This window comes from Diceros bicornis, chromosome 11, assembly GCF_020826845.1.
Source record: "Diceros bicornis minor isolate mBicDic1 chromosome 11, mDicBic1.mat.cur, whole genome shotgun sequence".
NCBI lineage: Eukaryota > Metazoa > Chordata > Mammalia > Perissodactyla > Rhinocerotidae > Diceros > Diceros bicornis.
In genome coordinates, this window is record NC_080750.1 from 38,893,239 (window position 1) to 38,914,992 (window position 21,754).

General features: G+C 34.7%; 1 protein-coding gene across 7 annotated transcripts in view; it reads right to left on the reverse strand.

Annotated features, from left to right (window-relative positions):
• Positions 1 to 21,754, reverse strand: part of LRBA (LPS responsive beige-like anchor protein) — a 723,014-nt gene that overhangs the window by 127,266 nt on the left and 573,994 nt on the right. For all 7 annotated transcript variants that reach the window (XM_058550176.1, XM_058550181.1, XM_058550180.1 and 4 more), the window contains one exon: positions 21,237 to 21,389. In XM_058550176.1, the coding sequence (XP_058406159.1) occupies positions 21,237 to 21,389 (153 nt within the window). The remainder of the gene's footprint in view (positions 1 to 21,236; positions 21,390 to 21,754) is intronic.

The following is a 21,754-nucleotide window of genomic DNA, read 5'->3' on the forward strand; positions in this document are numbered from 1 at the left end:
GTGGGTAAAGAGACAGTCTTCCTCTTACCCTCTTCAATGCATCCAATCTTGGACTTCTTTTCTCCAACGGTATGCTGAAACTTCACTGCTGGACTCCCAGACTTCCACAAAGGCACTCTTGTCCGTGGGTGATTGTCAAAATTGGTGTTCTTTGGAGGTAAGATGGTAGAAAACTCCTATTCTGCCATTTTTCTGGTGTCACTCTCCATAAACCACACAATTTTATACCCTGCATTTTTATATCCTGAAATTCCTTTTTCACTAATTTCTAAATTAATAAATGAATTTTGAGATTTCAGTTTTTTCCTAATGAAAACTGATAGATGAAAGTATCTTTTTCTCATTAAACATTAATTGCACATTTTCATTCAAAATATAGGATATAAAATGTATTCTGAGGGCATAGCGTGGCATAGCGGTTAAGTGTGTGTGCTCCGCTGCTGGTGGCCCGGGTTTGGATCCCCATTGCGCACTGATGCACCGCTTGTCAGGCCACACTGTGGAGGCATCCCACATAAAGTAGAGGAAGATAGGCATGGATGTTAGCCCAGAGCCAGTCTTCCTCAGCAAAAAAGAGGAGAATTGGCATGGATGTTAGCTCAGAGCTGATATTCCTCACAAAAAAAAAAAAAAAGATAAAATGTATTCTGAAAATAGGTTTGATTTCATTTGTACAACTACAATTTAATTAATATATATGCAGTAATATAATTTCATCACAGGTTAGTAAAGAGCTTAATAACACAGACTTCTTGCTTTGGACTCCCAGCTCAACATTTATCAATGCTGTGACCTTGGCAAGTTATATAATCTCTCTGTGCCTCAGTTTTCTAACCTATAGAGTGAGGGAATAATAACATTTACCTCATAGGATTGTTGCGAGCATTAAATGAGTTAATACGTAAACTCCTTACAACAATGCCTGATGCATGCTAAGTGTTCAATGAATATTAGTTTTTATTCTCTTTCTAAAAATCTAATCTTTAATGAAAAAAATTTTACTAAACAAAGCAAAACATGAATAAATTTTGCTTATGGAAAATATATCATAAAACGAGAATTACAAAAATTATAAAGGATACTGAAATATATTTTAGCATGTTCTCTACTGCAAGAAAGAAAAAAAGGAAAATAAGGGAACAGAAGATGTTACCAGGGAATTTTTCTCCAGAGACACTCCTTTGGTTGGATAGAAATATGTGAGCCGGTGAAAGGAACAGTCCTAAATAAGCATGGGACTAACAGTAAAATGGATGAAAGATTTCATTGAGAAAGGAAAAAAAAAAATCACAAATTTACTATACAGTAAGTAAGCATGACCTAAGGGAAATACAGTATAACACTTTCACAGAAAAATGCTGTTGAACCCAGAAGAAAATAAGCCAATTGACGGAGGTATGTTTGATGAGCCTATAAAAAGGAAAAAGTAGATGCTGCTACACAAACAGTAGCCTGTACTTTTGCTCTCAGTGTTTCTATTATGCAGTACAGAACAATAATTTGGTTTTTATTGGAAAATAACTATTTATTATGATTAATGAAAAATATGGCTTATAGGTAGAATTCTTCTGTATTTTTGAATAATTAAAAATATTGTATATCCTAAGTAATAAGGAAAAATATCAATTCAGAGACATTCATGATGGCAGAAATCTTACACTAGTCATTTAGGGTAATTTTTCAACATCACTTCTGAAAATTCCAACCTAGACTGCCAAATATAAATATATCCCAAGAGATTAAAATGTATACCCTAAATTGTAAAGGAAACATGGTTGCAGAATTCTTGCTACTGAACTTTAATAAATTCTTTATCTTTTCTTCAGAATATGCCTTATAATTGCTACTCATATATTTTCTGCATGAATCATATAATTAACCAGAAATTATCTTTACTAAACTACCTGCATTTTATTGAAATACTATGTTTATCCTTCATGTACTATCTTGTGTCACTTACTTCATGAGTCTCACTACTGGACATGATCTCTCACATCAATGGACAGGTATGACATATAGAGAAGCTAAAGGCTAAATTCTCCTCTCTGGTGACCATGGCAGAAACCACTAATCATTCACAGCATGTTCCAGGTAGACACTATAAATTGAGCAGAGTTGGCCCTCAAGGAAAAGACTAAGTTCTACTGTTGTCTTAAAGCATTTCAGATCTCCCTGATACTTTCTGAAGACTCATCTATTTTTCATTCATTCTTTCAGCAAACATGCCTATAGTATCCACCATGGACCAGATATTGTGACAGGCTGGGGGAGTCAAAGCAAAATAAGAGAGGTCCTCAAAAAGTTGAATAGTTTGTGGAGGAAACAGACAAGTATATAGACCATTAAAATGCTACAAGTGTGTATGTATAGTTAAAGAACACACAAGAGGAGCATCTAAGGCAGACTCTGTGGGGGTGCTTAGTGGTGGAGGAGTGTTGGAGAGTAGATGAAGGTACAGCTACAGGCTCCCCAAGGGAATTCTGAAAAAATATGCAGAAATTAGCTAAGGAGAGGGTGGGGGATTGGCAGAGGGAGACAAGCAGAAAAGGGGGAAGGAGAATACGTCTGTGTATCTGTTGGGGAAGTAATGAGGAATTTTTGAAGGCAGAGGAAGTAGCTTAAAAAATGTGAGAGAAGACAGCACTTTTGGAGAAGTGTAACCTGTTCAGCACGACTAGACTATATTCTGCAAGAGATGAAGTTGGGAAAGTAGGCAGATAGATTGTGAAGGAGCTTGTATGTCATGTTGTAGAGTCAGGAAGGCTTATAAGTAACTACTAATGTATCTTAAAAGCAGTATTTGTGAGATCCTCCAATTTAGGGAGTATATAATTTATAAGTATCTTGATACAGCATAAAGAAAAATAGTTGTTTTATATGATTTCCTATGGTGCCAAAGGGAACATTCTCAGGATGATCCAGAAACATATACAAGTGATCTGCTTCTGAGATGCAAATTAAATTTCTTCAAGGAATCTGGATCATAATTTATGCCATTTTACTTTTAAGAGGGATTTGAATCAGAATCCATTATATGTCTTTCCCTGGTATACAGCATAACTAAATAACTGTAATACAGCTCAATGAAAATAAAAACAAGAGGATATCATAAAAAGATTATTTCAAAAAATGTTTTGGAAAAGATAGATTAAGTGGGTATTAATGGGTTGAGTTGTGTTCATCCCAAAAAGATGTTGGAGTTCTAAACCCCACTACCTTAGAATGTGATTTTATTGGAGATACGGTCTTTACAGAGGTAATGAGGTTAAAATGAAGTCATTACGGTGGGCCCTAATTCAATAGGACCGGTGTCCTTATAAAAAGAGGAAAGTTGGACACAGAAATGGACATGCACACAGAGAGAACGCCATCTGAAGCTTGGAGTTATGCTGCTACAAGCAAAGGAGCTACCAAAAATTGAGAGAGAGGCCTGGAACAGATCCTTCCTCTACAGCCTTCAGAGGGAGTATGACCCTGCTGACACCTTGAACTCAGACTTCTAGCTTCCAAAACTGGGAGACAATAAATTTCTGTTGTTTAAGGCATCCAGTTTGTGGTACTTCATCACAGCAGCCCCAGGAAACTAATACAGCAGGGTTATAGGAAAAGTGACTTCTTCTAAGAACTTACATGGAAACTAAAAGCAATTACTTAGCCTGGACTGGATCCTGCACTGTAGGGTAAAAATTCTATAAAGAATATTATTAGATCAATCAACAAAATTGATATATGGAAAGTAGATTAGATAAAAATATTGCATAAATTTAAATTTATGAAATGGTATCTGTTACTATGGGTACATAATATCCCTATTTCTTAGGAGATACACACTGAAGTATCTGGGGGTAAAGGACCATGAAGTAATGTAACTTACCCTCAAATGATTCAGTAAAAATATTACATATATGTGTGTGTATATTATATACATGCATATATATATACACATATATGTGTATTATATGTGTATACACACACACATAGGGAGAGAGAAGAGAAGAAGAGAGGGAGAAAGCTCACATTAAAAAGGGGGGAAGGGTATAATGTTACCAAGAGTGAATCTGGGTAAAGAGCATACGAATGTTCTGTGTGGCATTTTTACTTTTGTAGCTTTTTGTAAGTTTGGTATTATTCCCAAATAAAATGTAAAAAAAAAAAAATTTATTAAATGTCCAAGGTCAATGTTGAAAATAAAATATTTTAGTAGGTCATAAACATATAAACAAAAAATACCAAAAGATAAAATGAATGAAGAAAGAGAGAGAGAGAAGAAAAGAAAAATCAGGAACTGATTTAAGCTAAATAAACTCTAAAATGCCTCAGAAAACTCTGAGATGTACACTTCCATGTAAAATAAAAATCAAGTACTATAGTCGTGGCATTTAACTGAACATATTATTTCATATTATAACAATAACACACACTAAATTTGCCTTTGCTTAAAAATAAGAACATCAGAATACCTACCTTTCTTAGAAAGTATCCTAAAACTTATTTGGAATATCTGTTAATAGAGAAAAAAATAGCATACTTTTTCACATTTACACAATACTCACACAATTCATTGTTTCCTAGCGTTGCAAGTACTTTGAAATCCATCCTAAAGTTTATTTTCTAACGATAATTCTAAAATATAGAGTGAAAAGAATCAACCAGACCATAAAAAATGAGTCAGGCTGAAAAAGCATGAAGCAATCCTCTTTTTCCTTTTCTTTTTTTTTGGGAAAAGGTCGCTTTCTGGTTACCATGACCAAGGAAATTTGCTGGTTTACACAAATTCTTAGTTGGAAAAAAATTTGTTGGATATACACCAGTTATTGGCAAATCACACAGACATAAATACCACAGTAAACAGTCATTTATTGGGTTCATTGTGCAGAGAGTTGCATGAAAGCATCCACAGGCAGAACAAAACCCACAGCTGAGATGCTGCTTTTCAGACATACTGCCACTGCGGTGACATGGCACAGTGCCAGAAACAAAAGCAGCAAGGGACTGGAGGCAACTTCTTCCTAGCACCACGTAGCACCACCAAAAGCAATGGTGGGCGTGAGGGGAACTGGGTAAGCAAGCATTCCTCTGTGAATTCAACTTCCAGTCTCCTTTCGTGAACCCATTAGTTTTACTATTCTTCTCTAACCATTATTAGTCCTTGGTAGAAATGATAACTTCCAGCTGTATCTAGCAGCACAATACTGTGATAATTTATGCAAAGATTAAAAACAAAAAAGTAAATAGTGTACTTTCTAAACCTCTTTCTCTTTTTCCACTATAAAAAGTATCTATCCTTCCACCCCTCTACTTACTTCTAACATCTAGAGAACTTAAACTGCTCTGGACAAGAAGTAAATCACCATAAATGAGGTTTCCGTTGTTTATTTTTTTTCCTGAAGTCAGTGCATCAAGCTACTTCAAGAATTTAAAGAAATTATGAAAAATTGCTCTGAAATAAATTAGATCAGCCACCTGTAAAATAACATCACCAGGAATATTTTGGAAAGAATATGCAAATTCCAATCATGGTAATTGGGGTGGATTTTTATACAAGTGTGATGCTATTATGATGTTGTGTTAAAGACAGTGGTGCTCTGTTTGAAGAAAGGCTTAACAAATAGGGGATGGTCAACATAGAGATAATAAAAGGGAAGCTCAGAAAGTAAGAATTTATAATGTGTCCTAAACAGACCTAGAAAAGAGGATGCTCAGCCACATAAATTAGGAATATTCTGATTTTTGTAGCAGGCATTCTATGGCTGTACTGGAGATAGAGGCATCAGGCTAACGTGGCCAATAAGATCTCCTTTGGAATTTACACGTCATTCCATGAAGGCAGGGGCCTTGCCTGTTTTGGTTGCCTCTGTATCCCCAGAACCTAGAAGAGTGTAAGAACTGAACAAATACTATTCAACGAATTAAGATATTCTAATTCTCCTTTTTATTCTAGATCAATGTTAACATACAGTTATTTTTCTTCATATTTGGATTCCCATACAGTTTTTGCTGAGAGAGAAACTGCTGGCCAGAAAGAAGAAATATTCTGGTTTCCTTGGTAGCTAAATTCCTCATGACAAACAATTTTGCTTTATATGTTATCACTTGCAAGTTATTTATCAACAATTGGGACATGAAAACTTAAGTCTTCAGCTGCAGCTGTTAGGCTGCTTCTAGGCTTTTCTGGTTTTTACTGATTTTACGTTTGAATCTCTTTATCTCTTATATTAAAAGTCTTGATTTTGGGGCCAGCCCCGTGACCTAGTGGTTAAGTTCAGTGTGCTCTGCCTTGGCGGCCTAAGTTCGGTTCCCAGGTGTGGACCTACACCACTTGGCGGTGGCCATGCTGTGGTGGCAACACATACAAAATAGAGGAAGATTCGCACACATGTTAGCTTATGGCAAATCTTCCTCAGCAAAAAGAGAAAGATTGGCAACAGATGTTAGTTCAGGACAAATCTTCCTCTGCAAAAAAAATAAATAAATAAATAAAAATCTTGATTTTAATGATATTAGAACTTAATTATTTACGTGCAGTAATTAGCAATAAATAAGTAATTAGCAATTACTTATTTACTTAATCTATAATATACCCATAATAGTTTCAAAAGAACTATAGTATTTTTACCTAAACATAAGACAAGTAAAAAAAAAAAAGTTTAAGATTTTTTTTCTGGTTCTTTTATCTGTAAAACATATCCTACTAGGGATATACTTACCTTACTAGGGTCATTTATTCCAATGTATTTTCTTTCTTTTTTTTTTTTTTTTTGTGAGGAGGACCAGCCCTGAGCTAACATCCAATGCCAATCCTCCTCTTTTTTGCTGAAGAAGACTGGCCCTGGGCTAACATCCATGCCCATCTTCCTCTACTTTATATGGGACGCCGCCACAGCATGGCTTGACAAGCGGTGCGTCGGTGCGCACCCGGGATCCGAACCGGCGAACCCCGGGCCGCCGCAGCGGAACGTGCGCACCTAACCACTTGTGCCACTGGGCCGGCCCCTATTCCAATGTATTTTCAATTTTTAGGGTTTGGGTTTCTCTGATTTTTGATTTTATTTTTTAAATTATATAAAACATTTAGTAGTAGTCAAAGTCAAAACTATTAAAGAAAACAGATTCTATTTGTGAATACGACATTTCTTACTTTGGCCAGTATCTTTAGGAAAGACACCCATAAGCTGAGTCAAAGGATAAATAGATAGGTACTTTTGCTAGAGTTTGGCAGATTTCTGTCTACGGCCATACCACCCTGAATGCACTTGGATCTTAGAAGCTAAGCAGCATTGGGCCTGGCTAGTACTTGGATAGGAAACTAGTAAATATCCCTTCATTGGAGTATGTCATTTTGCATTCCTATCAGCAATGCAAGAGAATGCCTGTTTTCCCACAACCTCATCAATAGAGTATCTTGCTGAATTTTTGGAATTTTGCCAACCTGAAAGATGTAGATGGAATATCAGTATAATTTATATTTCTTTTATATGAGTGAGGCTGAGTATTTTTTCATGTGTTCGAGGCACACTGACATTTATTTTTCTGTGAATCGTCACCCATTTTTCTATTAGATTGTTGAGATTATTTCTCTATAATTTTTAGGAGATCTTGAGGTTCACTAGCCATTTGTCTAAGTTTTATTTTTATTTTTTATTTTTTTGGTGAGGAAGGTTGGCTCTGAGCTAACATCTGTTGCCAATCTTCCTCTTTTTGCTTGAGGAAGATTGTCCCTGAGCTAACATCTATGCCAATCTTCCTCTATTTTCTATGTGGGACACCACCACAGCATGGCTTGATGAGTGGTGAGTAGGTCCACGCCCAGGATCCAAACCCATGAACCACGGGCCGCCAAAGTGGAGGGCGCAAACTTATCCACTACACCATCGGGCTGACCCCCTGTCTAAGTTTTAAATCTCAAATATTTTTCTTCAGTTTGTCATTTGTCTTTTGACTTTGCTCCTAATGCATTTTGCCATGTGAACATTATCTGTGTTTATGGAAGTGATCAGTTCTTTCTTTTATTACCTTTGGATTTTGAGTCATACTGGGAAAGATTTTCCCACTTTCAGGTTATACAGAAATTCAGTAATGCTTTCTTCTAGCATTTGTTTCACTTTTTCACATTTAGATATCTGATCCTTGGTTTTTGGTATGAAAAAGAGATCTAAGGTTATCTTTTCTCATATGGCTACCCATACCATTTATTATAAAGTTCATCTTTTCCCCACTGTTTTGAGGTTAGGATGGGGGTTTATATCTCCTCTTCCCTCAACAAAGACTGAGCCACTAAAATAGTACAAAATAGGTACCTAACAAATATTTTATGAATAAATGAATAAATGTACATTATTTATTAACTGTACCTCAGGGGATTCTGATATGGATTGTGATTTCCATACACCTCACTTTAAAATACACTGTAAAGGATACAGTTTACACCTGAAACCAGGATTTGATATGCAAAAAAGCATAGAAGGTCTACTAGGTAAGGACAATAATGACCTATGAGTCACTTGTGAGCAAAAACAGATTTGAGAATGGGTTTAAGGAAAGCCATATGGTAATATGTAAGGGCTTTCTGAAAGGTTTCAAGGAAGATGAGTTTTGAGAAGAGCTGCCTTGCACGGTTTTGTTTTTTTGAGGGGGTAGAGTTAAGAAGGGTAAAGTTATGAGCTTTACGATATAGGTTGGTTTAAAAAGGAGTAGGCCCCTGCTGCAATGAGTTGGAATAGCATGTGGCAGTCACTGTAGTGAGTAAGACAAGCATGTGGAATGACACAACGTAGAAGCTGAAAGCTAAAAGCACAACTATTATAGGTTCCTGTGTCAGGAAGAGGAAGAAATCTGCATTCTCTGCCACACTTCCAGGTATATGACTCAGGCCAAAGTGTATAGGGATGAGTAATCACTATTAGACAACCCTTTTCAATATTATGTAGATGGGATATTCATGGAGAGATATTTTCTATTATTCTTACAAAATTTAGAAATGTTGTTACTATACTAATATTTTAATAAAATATTAAGTAATAATGTTGGGAGGAAGTCACAGAAAGTTACTCCAGGATAAACACAGATTTGGACATTTTTCCAACATGAATGTAACAAACTTTAGAAATAGTGTCAATTCACTTTAGTTTGCTGTATATATAGCACAATATATGTCACTAAACAAAATGTAATTTATGTTGTATATATCCAGAGTTCAGATTTCAGATGTTCAGAGAATCTAGAACATAGCAAAACTCAAAGCAACTGAAAGCCATGAGGAAAACAAGCACAAAGTGTATGAACTTTAATGGTGGGAGTCACTGTGTCATCCCTCAGGCTTTTACCTTGCTATATATGCATAAAATAACATAATAGATCAAAAGAAGATAGAAATCCTGACAGAGAAAAGTGATAGCTGACAGAGGAAAGAATTCTGAAATGCGGACAGAAAGGCTAAAAGCAAGTAGACAAATGTGGGTCATTTTAGCTAAGGAACAAAAAGCTCTATATATCTTACAGAAAATATCTGAATATTTAAGCATGAGTATTTCAGAAAAGGCTATTAAAGCTCTGAATTCTCTGTTTAAGAGGTAGAGAAATGTGTAATCTATTTCATGCAAAGATTTTTTCAAGGGATATGGTGAAAAACATTGGTATTTGAAAGTATAAACTTCAATTCTATGGAACTTTTTCCATATGGTAATTATCCCATTTCTACATGATGCTGAGTATCTGAGGCACGCTTCTATTCATCTGGAATGTTTCTATTAAGGTAAGAGTAGTAAATAAAATTAATAGGTATCTTTTCTCCTTTCTTAACTTCTGTAGAAGACTTAAGATTGCACAAAGCAATAGTTATAACACTGTATAGTGGTTTATAACATATATAGATGTAATATATATGACAATAGCACAAAGTAGTGGGGAGAAAATGGAGCTGAGTTTCAACAAAGTCACTATATTTTACTGGAATTAAGCTAGTATTAATCTAAAGTAGATTGAGGTAAAATAAGATGCATATTGTTCCTAGAGCAATGACTAAGAAAATAACTAAAACAAATAAATAGTAAAACAAAATTTTTAATGAAATAAAATGGTAGACTAGAAATACCTATATAATATAAAAGAAAATTATAGAGAAGAAACAGAGAAACAAAAAGACCCAAGACTAAAGAACATAAGTAGAAAAATGGCAGACATGAATCCAACCATATCAATAATAGCATTAAATGGCAGAGACTATCAGACTGGATAAATAACATGATCCAATATATGCTATCTACAAAAGACACACTTTAGAAGCAAAGACAAAATAGGCTGAAAATAAAAGAATGTGGAACTATATACCATGCAAACAGTAACCGTAAAAGAACTGGACTGGCTATACTAATATCAGGCAAAACAGACTTAAAAATTACTAGAAACAAACGAGGACAATTTATGATGAAAAAATAGTTCATCAGGAAAATATAACAATTATAAACATATATGCACAGTGGTAGGCTGAAAAATGAACACCCCCACCCACCCCACAAAAAAGAGAATCAAGTCCTAATCTCTAGAACCTATAAAGGTTAACTGATACGGGAAAGGGTCTTTGCAATGTGATTAAATTAAGGATCTTGAGATCCTTACTCTGGATTATCAGGGAGGGCCCTAAATGTAATTACATGTATCCTATTAAGAAGAAGGCAAAGAGAGACTCCACAAGAGTCTTTCTCCTCCGAAGAGGAGAAAGTGATGTGAGGACAGAGGCACAGACATTTTGGAGGGAGTGTAATACTGATTTTGGACTTCTGCCCTCCAGAACTGTGAAAGAATAAATTTCTGTTGTTTTAAGCCACCAGGTTTTTGTTACAGCAGCCATAGGAAACTAACATATGCATCTAATAGCAGAGATCAAAAATACATGAAGCAAAAACTGACAAAATTGATAATGATATTTGGGGACTTGAAAACAAGTCTCAGTACATTTAAAACAACAGAAATCATACAAAGTATATTCTCCAATCACAATGAAACTAAATTAAAAAAGGAAAGAAATTTGGAAAATCCACAAATATTTGGAAACTAAGCAATGTACTTCTGAATAACTCATGAGTCAAAAAAGAAATCATTAGGGAAATTAGAAAACACTTTGAGATGAATGAAAATAAGCAAAAAAATACAGGCATACCACGTTGCATTGTTCCCCCCATTTCACTTTGTAGATACTGTGTTTTTTACAAACTGAAGGTTTGTGGCAACCCTGCGTCGAGCAAGTCTACTGGCGTCATTTTTCCAACAGTATTTGCTCACTTCATGTCTCCGCGTCACATTTTGGTAATTCTCGCAATATTTCAAACTTCTTCATTATATCTGTTGTGGTATTCTGTGATCTTTGATATTACTATTGTAACTGTTTTAGGGTGCCATGAAATGCCCACATAAGATGGCAAACTTAATTGGTAAATGTTGTGTTTTCTGACTGCTCCACAGACTGGCTATTCCCCCATCTCTCTCCCTCTCCTTGGGTCTCCCTATTCACTGAGACACAACAATATTGAAACTAGGCCAATTAATAACCCTACAATGGCCTCTAAGTGTTCAAGTGAAAGAAAGTGTCTCACTTCTCTCACTTTAAATCAAAAGCAAGAAATGATTAAGCTTAGTGAGGAAGACATGTTCAAAAGTCAAGATAGGCCAAAAGCTGGGCTTCTTAACCAAACCGTTAGCCAAGTAGAGAATGTAAAGGAAAAGTTCCTGAAGGAAATTAAAAGTGCTACTCTAGTGAACAGAAAAATGATAAGAAAGTGAAACAGCCTTACTGCTGATATGGAGAAAGTCTTAGCGGTCTGGTTAGAAGATCAAACCAGCCACACATTCCCTCAAACCAAAGCCTAATCCAGAGCAAGGCCCTAACTCTCCTCAGTTCTATGAAAGCTGAGAGAGGTGGGGAAGCTGCAGAAGAACAGTCTGAAGCCAACAGAGGTTGGTTCATAAGGAAAGAAATCATCTCTCTAACATAAAGGTGCAAGGTGAAGCAGCAAGTGCTGATGTAGAAGATGCAGCAGGTTATCCAGAAGATTTAGCTAAGATAATTAATGAAGGTGGGTACTCTAAACAACAGATTTTCAGTTAGATGAAACAGCTTTATATCGGAAGAAGATGCCATCCAAGTCTTTCATAGCTAGAGAGGAGAAGTCAATGCCTGGCTTCAAAGCTTCAAAGAACACGCTGACTCTCTTGCTAGGGGCTAATGCAGCTGGTGACTTTAAGTTGAAGCCAGTGCTCATTTACCATTCCAAAAATCCTAGGACCCTGAAGAATTATGCTAAATTTACTCTGCTTGTGCTCTATAAATGGAACAACAAAGCCTGGATGACAGCATACCTGTTTACAAGATGGTTTATTGAATATTTTAAGCCCACTGTTGAGACCTACTGCTAAGAAAAAAAAAAGATTCTTTTCAAAATATTACTGCTCAAGGACCATGTATCTGGTCACCATGAGCTCTGATGGAAACGTGGTTGTTTTAGAGATTAATGCCGTTTTCATGCCCCTCATCACGACATCCATTCTGCAGCCCATGGATCAAGGAGTAATTTCAACTTTCGAGTCTTATTATTTAAGAAATATATTTCATAAGGCTATAGCTGCCATAGATAGTGATTCCTCTGATCGATCTGAGCAAATTAAATTGACACCCTTATCACCATTCTAGATGCCATTAAGAACCTTCGTGATTCATCGGAAGAGGTCAAAATATCAACATTAACAGGAGTTTGGAAGAAGTTGATTCCAACCCTCATGGATGACTTTGAGGGGTTCAAGATTTCAGTGGAGGAAGTAACTGCAGATGTGGAAATAGCAAGAGAACTAGAATTAGAAGTGGAGTCTAAAAATGTGACTGAATTGCTGCAATCTCATGATAAAACTTAATGGATGAGGAGTTGCTTCTAATGGATGAGCAAAGAGAGTGGTTTCTTGAGATGAAATCTACTCCTTATGAAGATGCTGTGAAGATTGCTGAAATGACAACAAAGGATTTAGAATACTACATAAACTTAGTTGATAAACCGGTGGCAGGGTTTGAGAGGATCGGCTCTAATTTTGAAAGAAGTTCTACCGTGGGTAAAATGCTATCAAACAGCATCACATGCTACAGAGAAATCGTTTGTGAAAGGAAGAGTCAATTGACGTGGCAAACTTCATTGGTCCTTTATTTTAAAAAATTGCCACAGCCACTCCAACCTTCAGCAATCACCACCCTAATCAGTCAGCAGCCATCAACATCAAGGTAAGACCCTCCACCAGCAAAAAGATTATGACTCGCTGAAGGCTCAGATGATGTTAGCATTTTTTAGCAATAAAGCATTTTTTAATTGATATGTACATTTTTTTAGACATATGCTATTGCACACAATAGACTACAGTACAGTGTAAACATAACTTTTAAATGTACTGGGGAACCAAAAAATTCATGTGACTTGCTTTATTGCAATATTTGCTTTATTGCAGTGGTCTAGAACCAAAACCTGCAATATCTCCAAGGTATGCCTGTACCAAAGTTTTATGGGATGCAGCAAAAATAGTACATAAAAGGAAATTTATAGCTGTAAAAGCCAATATTGGAAAGGAAGATAGAACTCAAATAAAAAACCTAGTTCCCTAAATGAGGAATCTAATAAAAGAGCAAACTAAATCCAAAGCAAGCAGAAGGAAAGAAATAATGAGTATTAGAGTGAAAACCCAATGAAAGAAAAAACAGAAACCCAACTGAGAAAAATCAGTGAAAATTCGGTTCTTTGAAAAGATTGACAAAATTGTCAAACCTTTAGCAAGACTAACCAAGAAAAAAAAGATACAAACTACCAAAAATCAGGGATGAATGAGGTAACATCACTACCAACCTTAGAGAAATTAAAATGATTATAAGGCATACTGTGAACAACTTGATACCAACAAATTAGACAATTGAGAGTAAATGGACAAATTCCTAGAAAGACACAAGTTACTGAAACTGATGCAAGCAAGAAAAAACAGAAAACTTAAACAAACTTTTAACAAGTAAAGAAATTAAATTGGTAATTTAAAATCTTCCCACAAAGAAAATCTCTTATCCAGATGGCTTCTGTGGTAAATCTCACCAAATATTTAAAGAAGAAATAACACCAATCTTGCACAAAGTCTTTCAGAAAATAGAGGAACAGGGAACATTTTGCCACATCTCATTCTATGAGACCAATATTATCCTGATATTAAAGTCAGACAAAGATATTACAAGAAAACTATATACCAATAGTCCTCATGAATATTGATGCAAAAATCCTCAAAAGTAATAATTTCTCAACAAAATATTAACAACAAAAATATATATCAAAAATTTATACCATCCAAGTGTGAGATATATTCAAGGAATGCAAAGTTGGTTTAACATCCAAAAACCAATTAATGTAATATATCATATTTCACTTTTTGTTTCTTGTTTGGTAAACTTTTCCATATTCCAAAATCACAAAGAAATACTTCAGTATTATTTTCTAAAAGTTTATAGTTTTGCCTTTATATTTAAAGCCTTAACATACTTTAATTTTTGTATGTAGTATAAGACAAAGTTCCAATTTCTTTTTTTTTCCATACTGATATCTGTTATGGGTTGACTTGTGTTCCCCAAAAGTCATATGTCAAAATCTTAACTTCCCGGTAACTCTGAATATGACCGGATTTGGAACTAGCGCCATTACATATCTAAGTATTTATGTTAAGATGAGGTCATACTGGAGTAGGGTGGGTCCCTACTCCAATATGACTGGTATCCTCATAAAAAGGGGCAATTTGGACACAAAGACAGACATGCACAGAGGGAGGATGATGTGAAGAGGCATAGGGAGAAGACAGCTATACACAAGCCAACAGGAGGCCTAGAACAGACCTTCCCTCAAAGCCCTCAGATGGAACCAACCCTGCTAAACTTTGATTTCAGACTTCTAGCCTCCAGAACTGTGAGACAATTAATTTCTGTTGTTTAAGCCACTCAGTTTGTGGTACTTTGTTACGGCAGCCTTACAAAACTGATACAACAACTATTTATCTCAGCACAGATTCCCCACAAATCTGCAATACCAGCTCTATAATAAATGAAGTTTCTTTATATGTCCTGGTCTGGTTCTGGGTTTTCTGTTCACTTCAGTTAGTCTATTTCTCCTAATTTCCCCTAATTACTATAGCTTTATAATAATTCTTGATATATAGTAAAGTAATTCCTCTGAAACCTGTTCTTTTTCTCAGAGAGGGTTTTGGCCATAATTGAACCTTTGCCCTTTACAATCAGTTTGTCATATTCCAACAAAACAAAACAAACCTCTTGGGACTTGGATTGGTTTTTATATTGAATTTATAAATAAATTTGAGGAGAATTAACAACCTGTCAACATGGTACATCTTTTTTTTTTCACTCATTTAGAGTGTCCTTTCTGAACTAGAATTTTCACAGTAAATTACACACCAAGACTAAAAGCAAACCAAACAATAGTAATTTAGGTTTTTTTAAACCTCATACATATCTGCCCGTTTAGGCAGGGATTTAGATCCAAACACTGCAGGGGTTGGGGAGAGGGAGGGAGGGATATATCCACAGTTGAGAATAATTATTACCAACTACAGCCACCTTGGCTATTTACATTCTTGGCCATATCATTATCAATGTGGAAAATGAAAAGGCAACTGAAAAAAGAACAATATGAAAAAAGCATGTTAGCTTCTGGCATTTCTACTCCGAAAAATAAATAAATAAATTTTGTCTGGTCAGCTCTCTTAAGAAACAGGCTTTTAAATGCCATTTCCTCAGAAAATGGAAACACAAGATATGAACAAAGGTCAAAAAAGTGCAACCCCTTTCAAATCTCTATCAAATTTCTCAACCTTACAGTGTTTCCAAACACTGTAAATTGGAACATAATATGCCATTACAATAATCTAATTGCTATATCATTGCAAACTCAGCCATCTCAAGCTATAGGTCTTGCTACACGTGCATTTAACACTTTTTCATCAGAAACATGAGATTCTTAGTGTTAACTATGTTGTCATCACTTGAGAATTGTAAATTTTCCATTCAAAGGAAAAAGTTAGAAAAAATTAACCTAGTTCATTCACAGATATAAGATCTATGAAGGTTTAAGTTGTATAGATTTACATTTTAGCAATAAATAGGAAAAAATAAGGTTGGTGGAGAAACGAAATCTGAAAATTTCATTTTTCTCCCAGACAATAATATAAAAAGCTATCACTGCTTTTAATTTGTCCATATATCGTCTGGAAAGGAGATAACATACTCATTTTATTTTTCTTTACCTTCTCAAGCAAGTGACTACTCATGTCACCATTATGAAATAGTAGAGAAGATAAAAGCTACATAAGATACACAAAAGCAAATGTGATTCTAACTGGTAACCTCAGGATGATTCATCAATAGAAACCTTCCTTTATTAGATTCATGCCACCTCTCAGCCTTGAAAAGCTTTCTATTTCAACAACCTAAGTTATCAAAGAGGAGTAACCTCCAAAAGAGTAGGGATATCCTCTGTCTTGTTCACTGACTCTAACAGTGCTAGCACACAAATAGGCACTCAGTAAGTACCTGTTAAATGAATGAATTACTTTTATGATTATTTCTGCAATTTGAATAAATCATACATCCTTCAGCTAAAACAAAATGCTCCACTTCACCAACTTTTATAAATAGACCTATCATTACTGCTCAAAGTATGGTTTTCTTTGTCTCTTATTCAACTAAAAATTCAAGGGTTGTAAGAGGCAATATAATATAGGTCCATAACATGTACATTATATCATAAGAGATAAATGATGAGCAGTCTGAACACATACATTTTCATATTATTTAAAAATATGAAAGCCTGTTTCTCATTTATATTTCTGAAGCGGTATTTGGAATAACAATGATTTTTTTCTGGTCCAGATAATATTAAATAACACAGACCAATCTCTGGGATGTAGTTAAGACTGTTTTGGTTTTACCCTGATTCCAATTATTCAGAACAAAGAAAATATAACTTAGTTACCTGAAAGACTAATCAGACCCATGTGGGTTTTCTTTCTAAAATACACAGGATATTATCTTCTGTATATAAATCCAACACTTTAGCCAATTTACCAATCCTACATTTAGATCTACATTACTTACAGAAAGCTCTGAGGATTAAAATGGTTAAGTAATAAGGTGGTAGTTACAGTGCTCTAACACAAATAGAAAATGTAGCATTACTGGTCCACCATCAAAATCATGCTGCTAAAAATATCCTATCCCCTTGAAGTAATAGATGGGCAACCAAATACTTAAAAAAGACATGCTGGGTATCTTAAAATGAGTATGTCAGTTAATTAATTTTGTGATCCCCTGCTACCAACGGAGTACTGTACAATCTGTTATTATTCACTGTCCTATAGATCATCTGTTTTTGGTGCTGGTTTGTTCCAGGAAGAGAGACAGCTGCAACACTATATCCCTGTTCAACCTGAGGACCATCTGACTTTAATTGTAACACACAGCTTGATGTGGCTCTGGCTATGAGAAGCCAAAGTATCGTCTGTGATAATCTGGAAAAGCAGAAACCTGCCAACAGAGGGCTGAAAACAGGGACTTGTGCTGTCTGGCTGCCTGACGGGCTGCAGGAAATATGATTAATGAGTAAGGTATAATGATATCAGGAACCCGATTAGCACCACGAAAAGGTCACAGATCAAAGTAGTATGCATTTCATGAGCTACAATCATTGCATAAAATCTGTGGACTTGAAGAAGTAAACCAAAAAGAGGAGGGGGATAAAACCCTTATGCTAACAGATACATAAAATACATACCAATAATTTAGTCACTTATAGAAAGTTAACAGGAGACTATAAAATGAATCAATGTGGACTGTACTGTAGGAAAGCTTTGTTCATCATAGGTGTATAATAAATATTTTTGAAGGAATGAATGAGTTATTAAATTCTTTCATACAGATACATATAAGTAAAATCAAGTATCTTTCCTAATTATGAGTTAAAATGATCAGAGATGTAAATATTCAACTCTAAACTATGTTTGCATTTAACTTGCAGTGACTTTTTTGATCCAGTTCAGTTAAGAATGTAAGCTTATACAGAACCTAAGCTATGAAGCCATCTGTAAAACTCATAGGAAGAGGAATCACTGAGACAAATGGTTAATAACTTGATAATAAGTTATAATAAATGTGCAGTTAGTATTGTAAAATATTATTTTGTATCTAATTTCAAAGTCATGTCTAAGTTTAGACATGGGCAGACAAAACCAAAATGTGATTGGAAAACAATTTGGTAAGTTGCCACCTTCTTTTCCTTGGTGCCATTGGGAAACCTGTCCCAAAGAGATTTGGCTCTTCTGAGGTGAAGGTAGAGGGAGCAGAGATGAGAGGTACGGTTAATTTACATATTTAAATTTTCTTAATTGTCAAAATATTGTTGAAAAGTTTTAAATATAATTTATTCAAATATTTCTACCTCTTAGACTTCTTTTAAAGCAAAGTAAACACACTAACAAATTTCTTTGTACTTTAAAAATACTAAATATGACAATGATTAACAGAGAGCTGGTTCCCTTGAGACTTGAAAGTTTAAATCATATTTGAGAAAAAGTGTTTCAATAATAAAATGATCAGAACATGATTTCAATTTCTTTCTTAAAAATATATTCCTCAAGGGCCAGCCCTGGTAGCCTAGTGGTTAAGTTTGGTGCGCTCTGGTTCAGCAGCCTGGGTTCGGTTCCAGGGCGTGGACATACACCACGTGTCTCTCAGTGGCCATGCTGTGGTGGCAGCCCACATACAAAACAGAGGAAGACTGGCAAAAGATATATATATATATATATATATAATATTCCTCAAGAATAGGGATGAGTATTTATACTTTCCAAATATTATATAAATATTATTTTATATCTACCTAAGAGTAAAAACATTTTTTAAAAATGGTGATTCAAAAGGAACCATTAAAAAATGAAAAGACAAGCCACAGACTAGGAAAAAATATTTGCAAAACAAATGCTGGATAAAGGATTTTTATGGAGAAATATAAAGATCTCTTACAATTAAATAATAAAAAGACAAACAATACAATTAAAAATAGGCAAAATATTTAAATAGATAATTGACCAAAGAAATATATGAGTAGAAAATAAGCCTGTGAAAAGGCGGTCAACATCATTAGTCTTTAGGTAAATGCAAATTATAGTCACAATGAGATATCTATTAGAATGGCCAAAATAAATAAGATTGACAATACCAAATCTTGGCAAGAATATGGAAAAACTGGAACTCCATATATTGTTGGTTGGGAATGCAAAATAGTACAGCAAACATATTCTTATCATATGACCCTGCAATTGAACTCCTAGGAATCTACCCAAGAGAAATAAAAAAAGACGTCCACCCTAAACAATATGCAAATATTCACCACAGCCTTGGAAAAACCCCAAATGTCCATAAACTGGTAAATAGATAAATAAAATTTTATATCTATATAATGGAATATTATGCAGTAATAAAAAGAAATTAACTACTAACATATGCAACAATATGGATGAACCTCAAACACATCATGCTAAGTAAAAGAAGCCAGGGACAAAAAGACTACATATTGCATGATTCCATTTATATAAAATTTCTAGAAAAAGCAAAACTGTAGAGACAGAATCAATGGTTGCCTGGGACTAGAAGAGGGAGCAGAGACTGACTGCAAACAGGTACAAGGAAATCTTTTGGAGTGATGTAAGTGTTCTAAAGCTGATTGTGGTGATGGTTACACAAGTGTTCAAATTTACTAAAACTCACCGAATTGTTCAATTTTAAAAAGGTGAATTTCATGGTATGTAAATTATACCTCAATAAATGTGTTTTAAAAGGGTAGACAATTACTGAAAGCAAAAAAAAAAAAAAATTGCACAATGATTGTACTTTCTGTTGACTTCTATGTGCCCCTGGGGGAAAAAGAATCACACAACCACAAACTGTCACATCTAAAAGTTTGACATCTCCTTCAGTATCTTTCAGAACTAAGCTTTGTCTTGGGCTCTCCTTTTAATTATAGTAACCTAATGAGAATCTAAAAAAAAATGTTTGGGGTAAAAGTCAAATGTAACACGTACCTTAAGATTGTGATAGAATAACGTTAAGTACTATTTTCTGAGTGCCTACTGTAAGCCAGAGAATATTCTAGGTGTTTTACATACATAACTACAATTTTATACTCATAATTTCCATTACAAATGAGGAAACCAAGGCTTAGAAAGGTTAACTTGCCTAAGGTCCCATAACCAGCAATGCAATTTATCCAAGATAGGGAAAACTGGTCTAACTTAAAAGCCTATGTTCTTTCCATCCTCCTGCATTGCTTCCAATATATATAAAATGTGAAATTTCAGTAATAATGAGATTGCAATTAGGACCTGGAAGACAGGATTAAAATATAATTGGTGGTATACAAGGTAAGAAATGCCACCTAGAAAACTAAAATGCAAATAATTTTCCTTGCTTAAGTAAAAATTAAAAACATAATGCAATTTAGATTTCATTTTTTATGTGGAGTATGATAAAGACACTACTTTTAAATGCTGAGAATAAAGCTCCCTGATTCCAACTTATGACACTTAAAGGCAAAAAGGAAAAGTCATATTACTTTTTCATAAAATAATACAGAACCCATATAACAGGACACTAAAGAGTATACTAGTGAGGAGTCTAGACAGTTGTGCGTAAGCACGATGATTACTGTGCTTTTAAGTTTTTAAGTTTTCATATTCTAAATATTACATGAAGATTTCCTTCAAAAGACAGATACAAGATATAATTTGAAGATCTTATTTCTATTACCAAAATGTGTAATAGACTTCTGACCAGGAACACAAAATTATGTCCTTTCTTGGTACAAGAAACCCATGTTTGAAAAAGCATAGAATTACAGTTTCACTTATAACTTTCATTTGTAATTTTGAATTATCATGTACATATGAAAGTAACCTAAATTCTGCATAAGAGACTAAAAGAAACCATTATACCTTTCAAGTCAATAACATCTTATAAAGTATATATGGAGATTCATGAACTATTATGTCACTTTCAGTTATCCCTATCAACTACAGCTTTGTCCAGAAGAGCAAGGGTTAGTGATTATACCAACACACGAAAGATACTTTGAGAAAAGGCTCATGACAGACAGAGTAGATGATTACTATCTTACCAATCTGTTTATGCGAACAAATTCTTCTGAGGTTTTGGCCCAAGGAGGAAGTTCAACATCAGACACTGTTGTCCCGTCGTCCATCACTCCAAGATTATAATTATTGAAATTGACAAACATCTCAGGGAGATAATAAAATTCAGGGATCAACTCCTATATAAAAATAAAAGACAATGCCATATTATAAATTGTAAAATACTGACTAGAAATTCATAAAAGGGCCTGATCATTTCCTATTGTGCAGAAGTAGAACGAAATAAACATAGGGAATTTTTTTCTCTTTTCATATCATAGCCCTATCGCAAAGTTTCTATTAAGGTAGACAGATCCCATCCAACCAAATTTAAATAACATCTACTGGTTGGTTATATGGACAAGTCTCATAACCTCAAAAATCTTAAATACCAACATTCGAGTAATAGTTAAGGTTTGACAAAATATAAACAGAGATTAACATGCTGCAACAATAACAGCTTAAATGAGATTTTTTTTATGAGATATATGCTATTTTTGCCAGA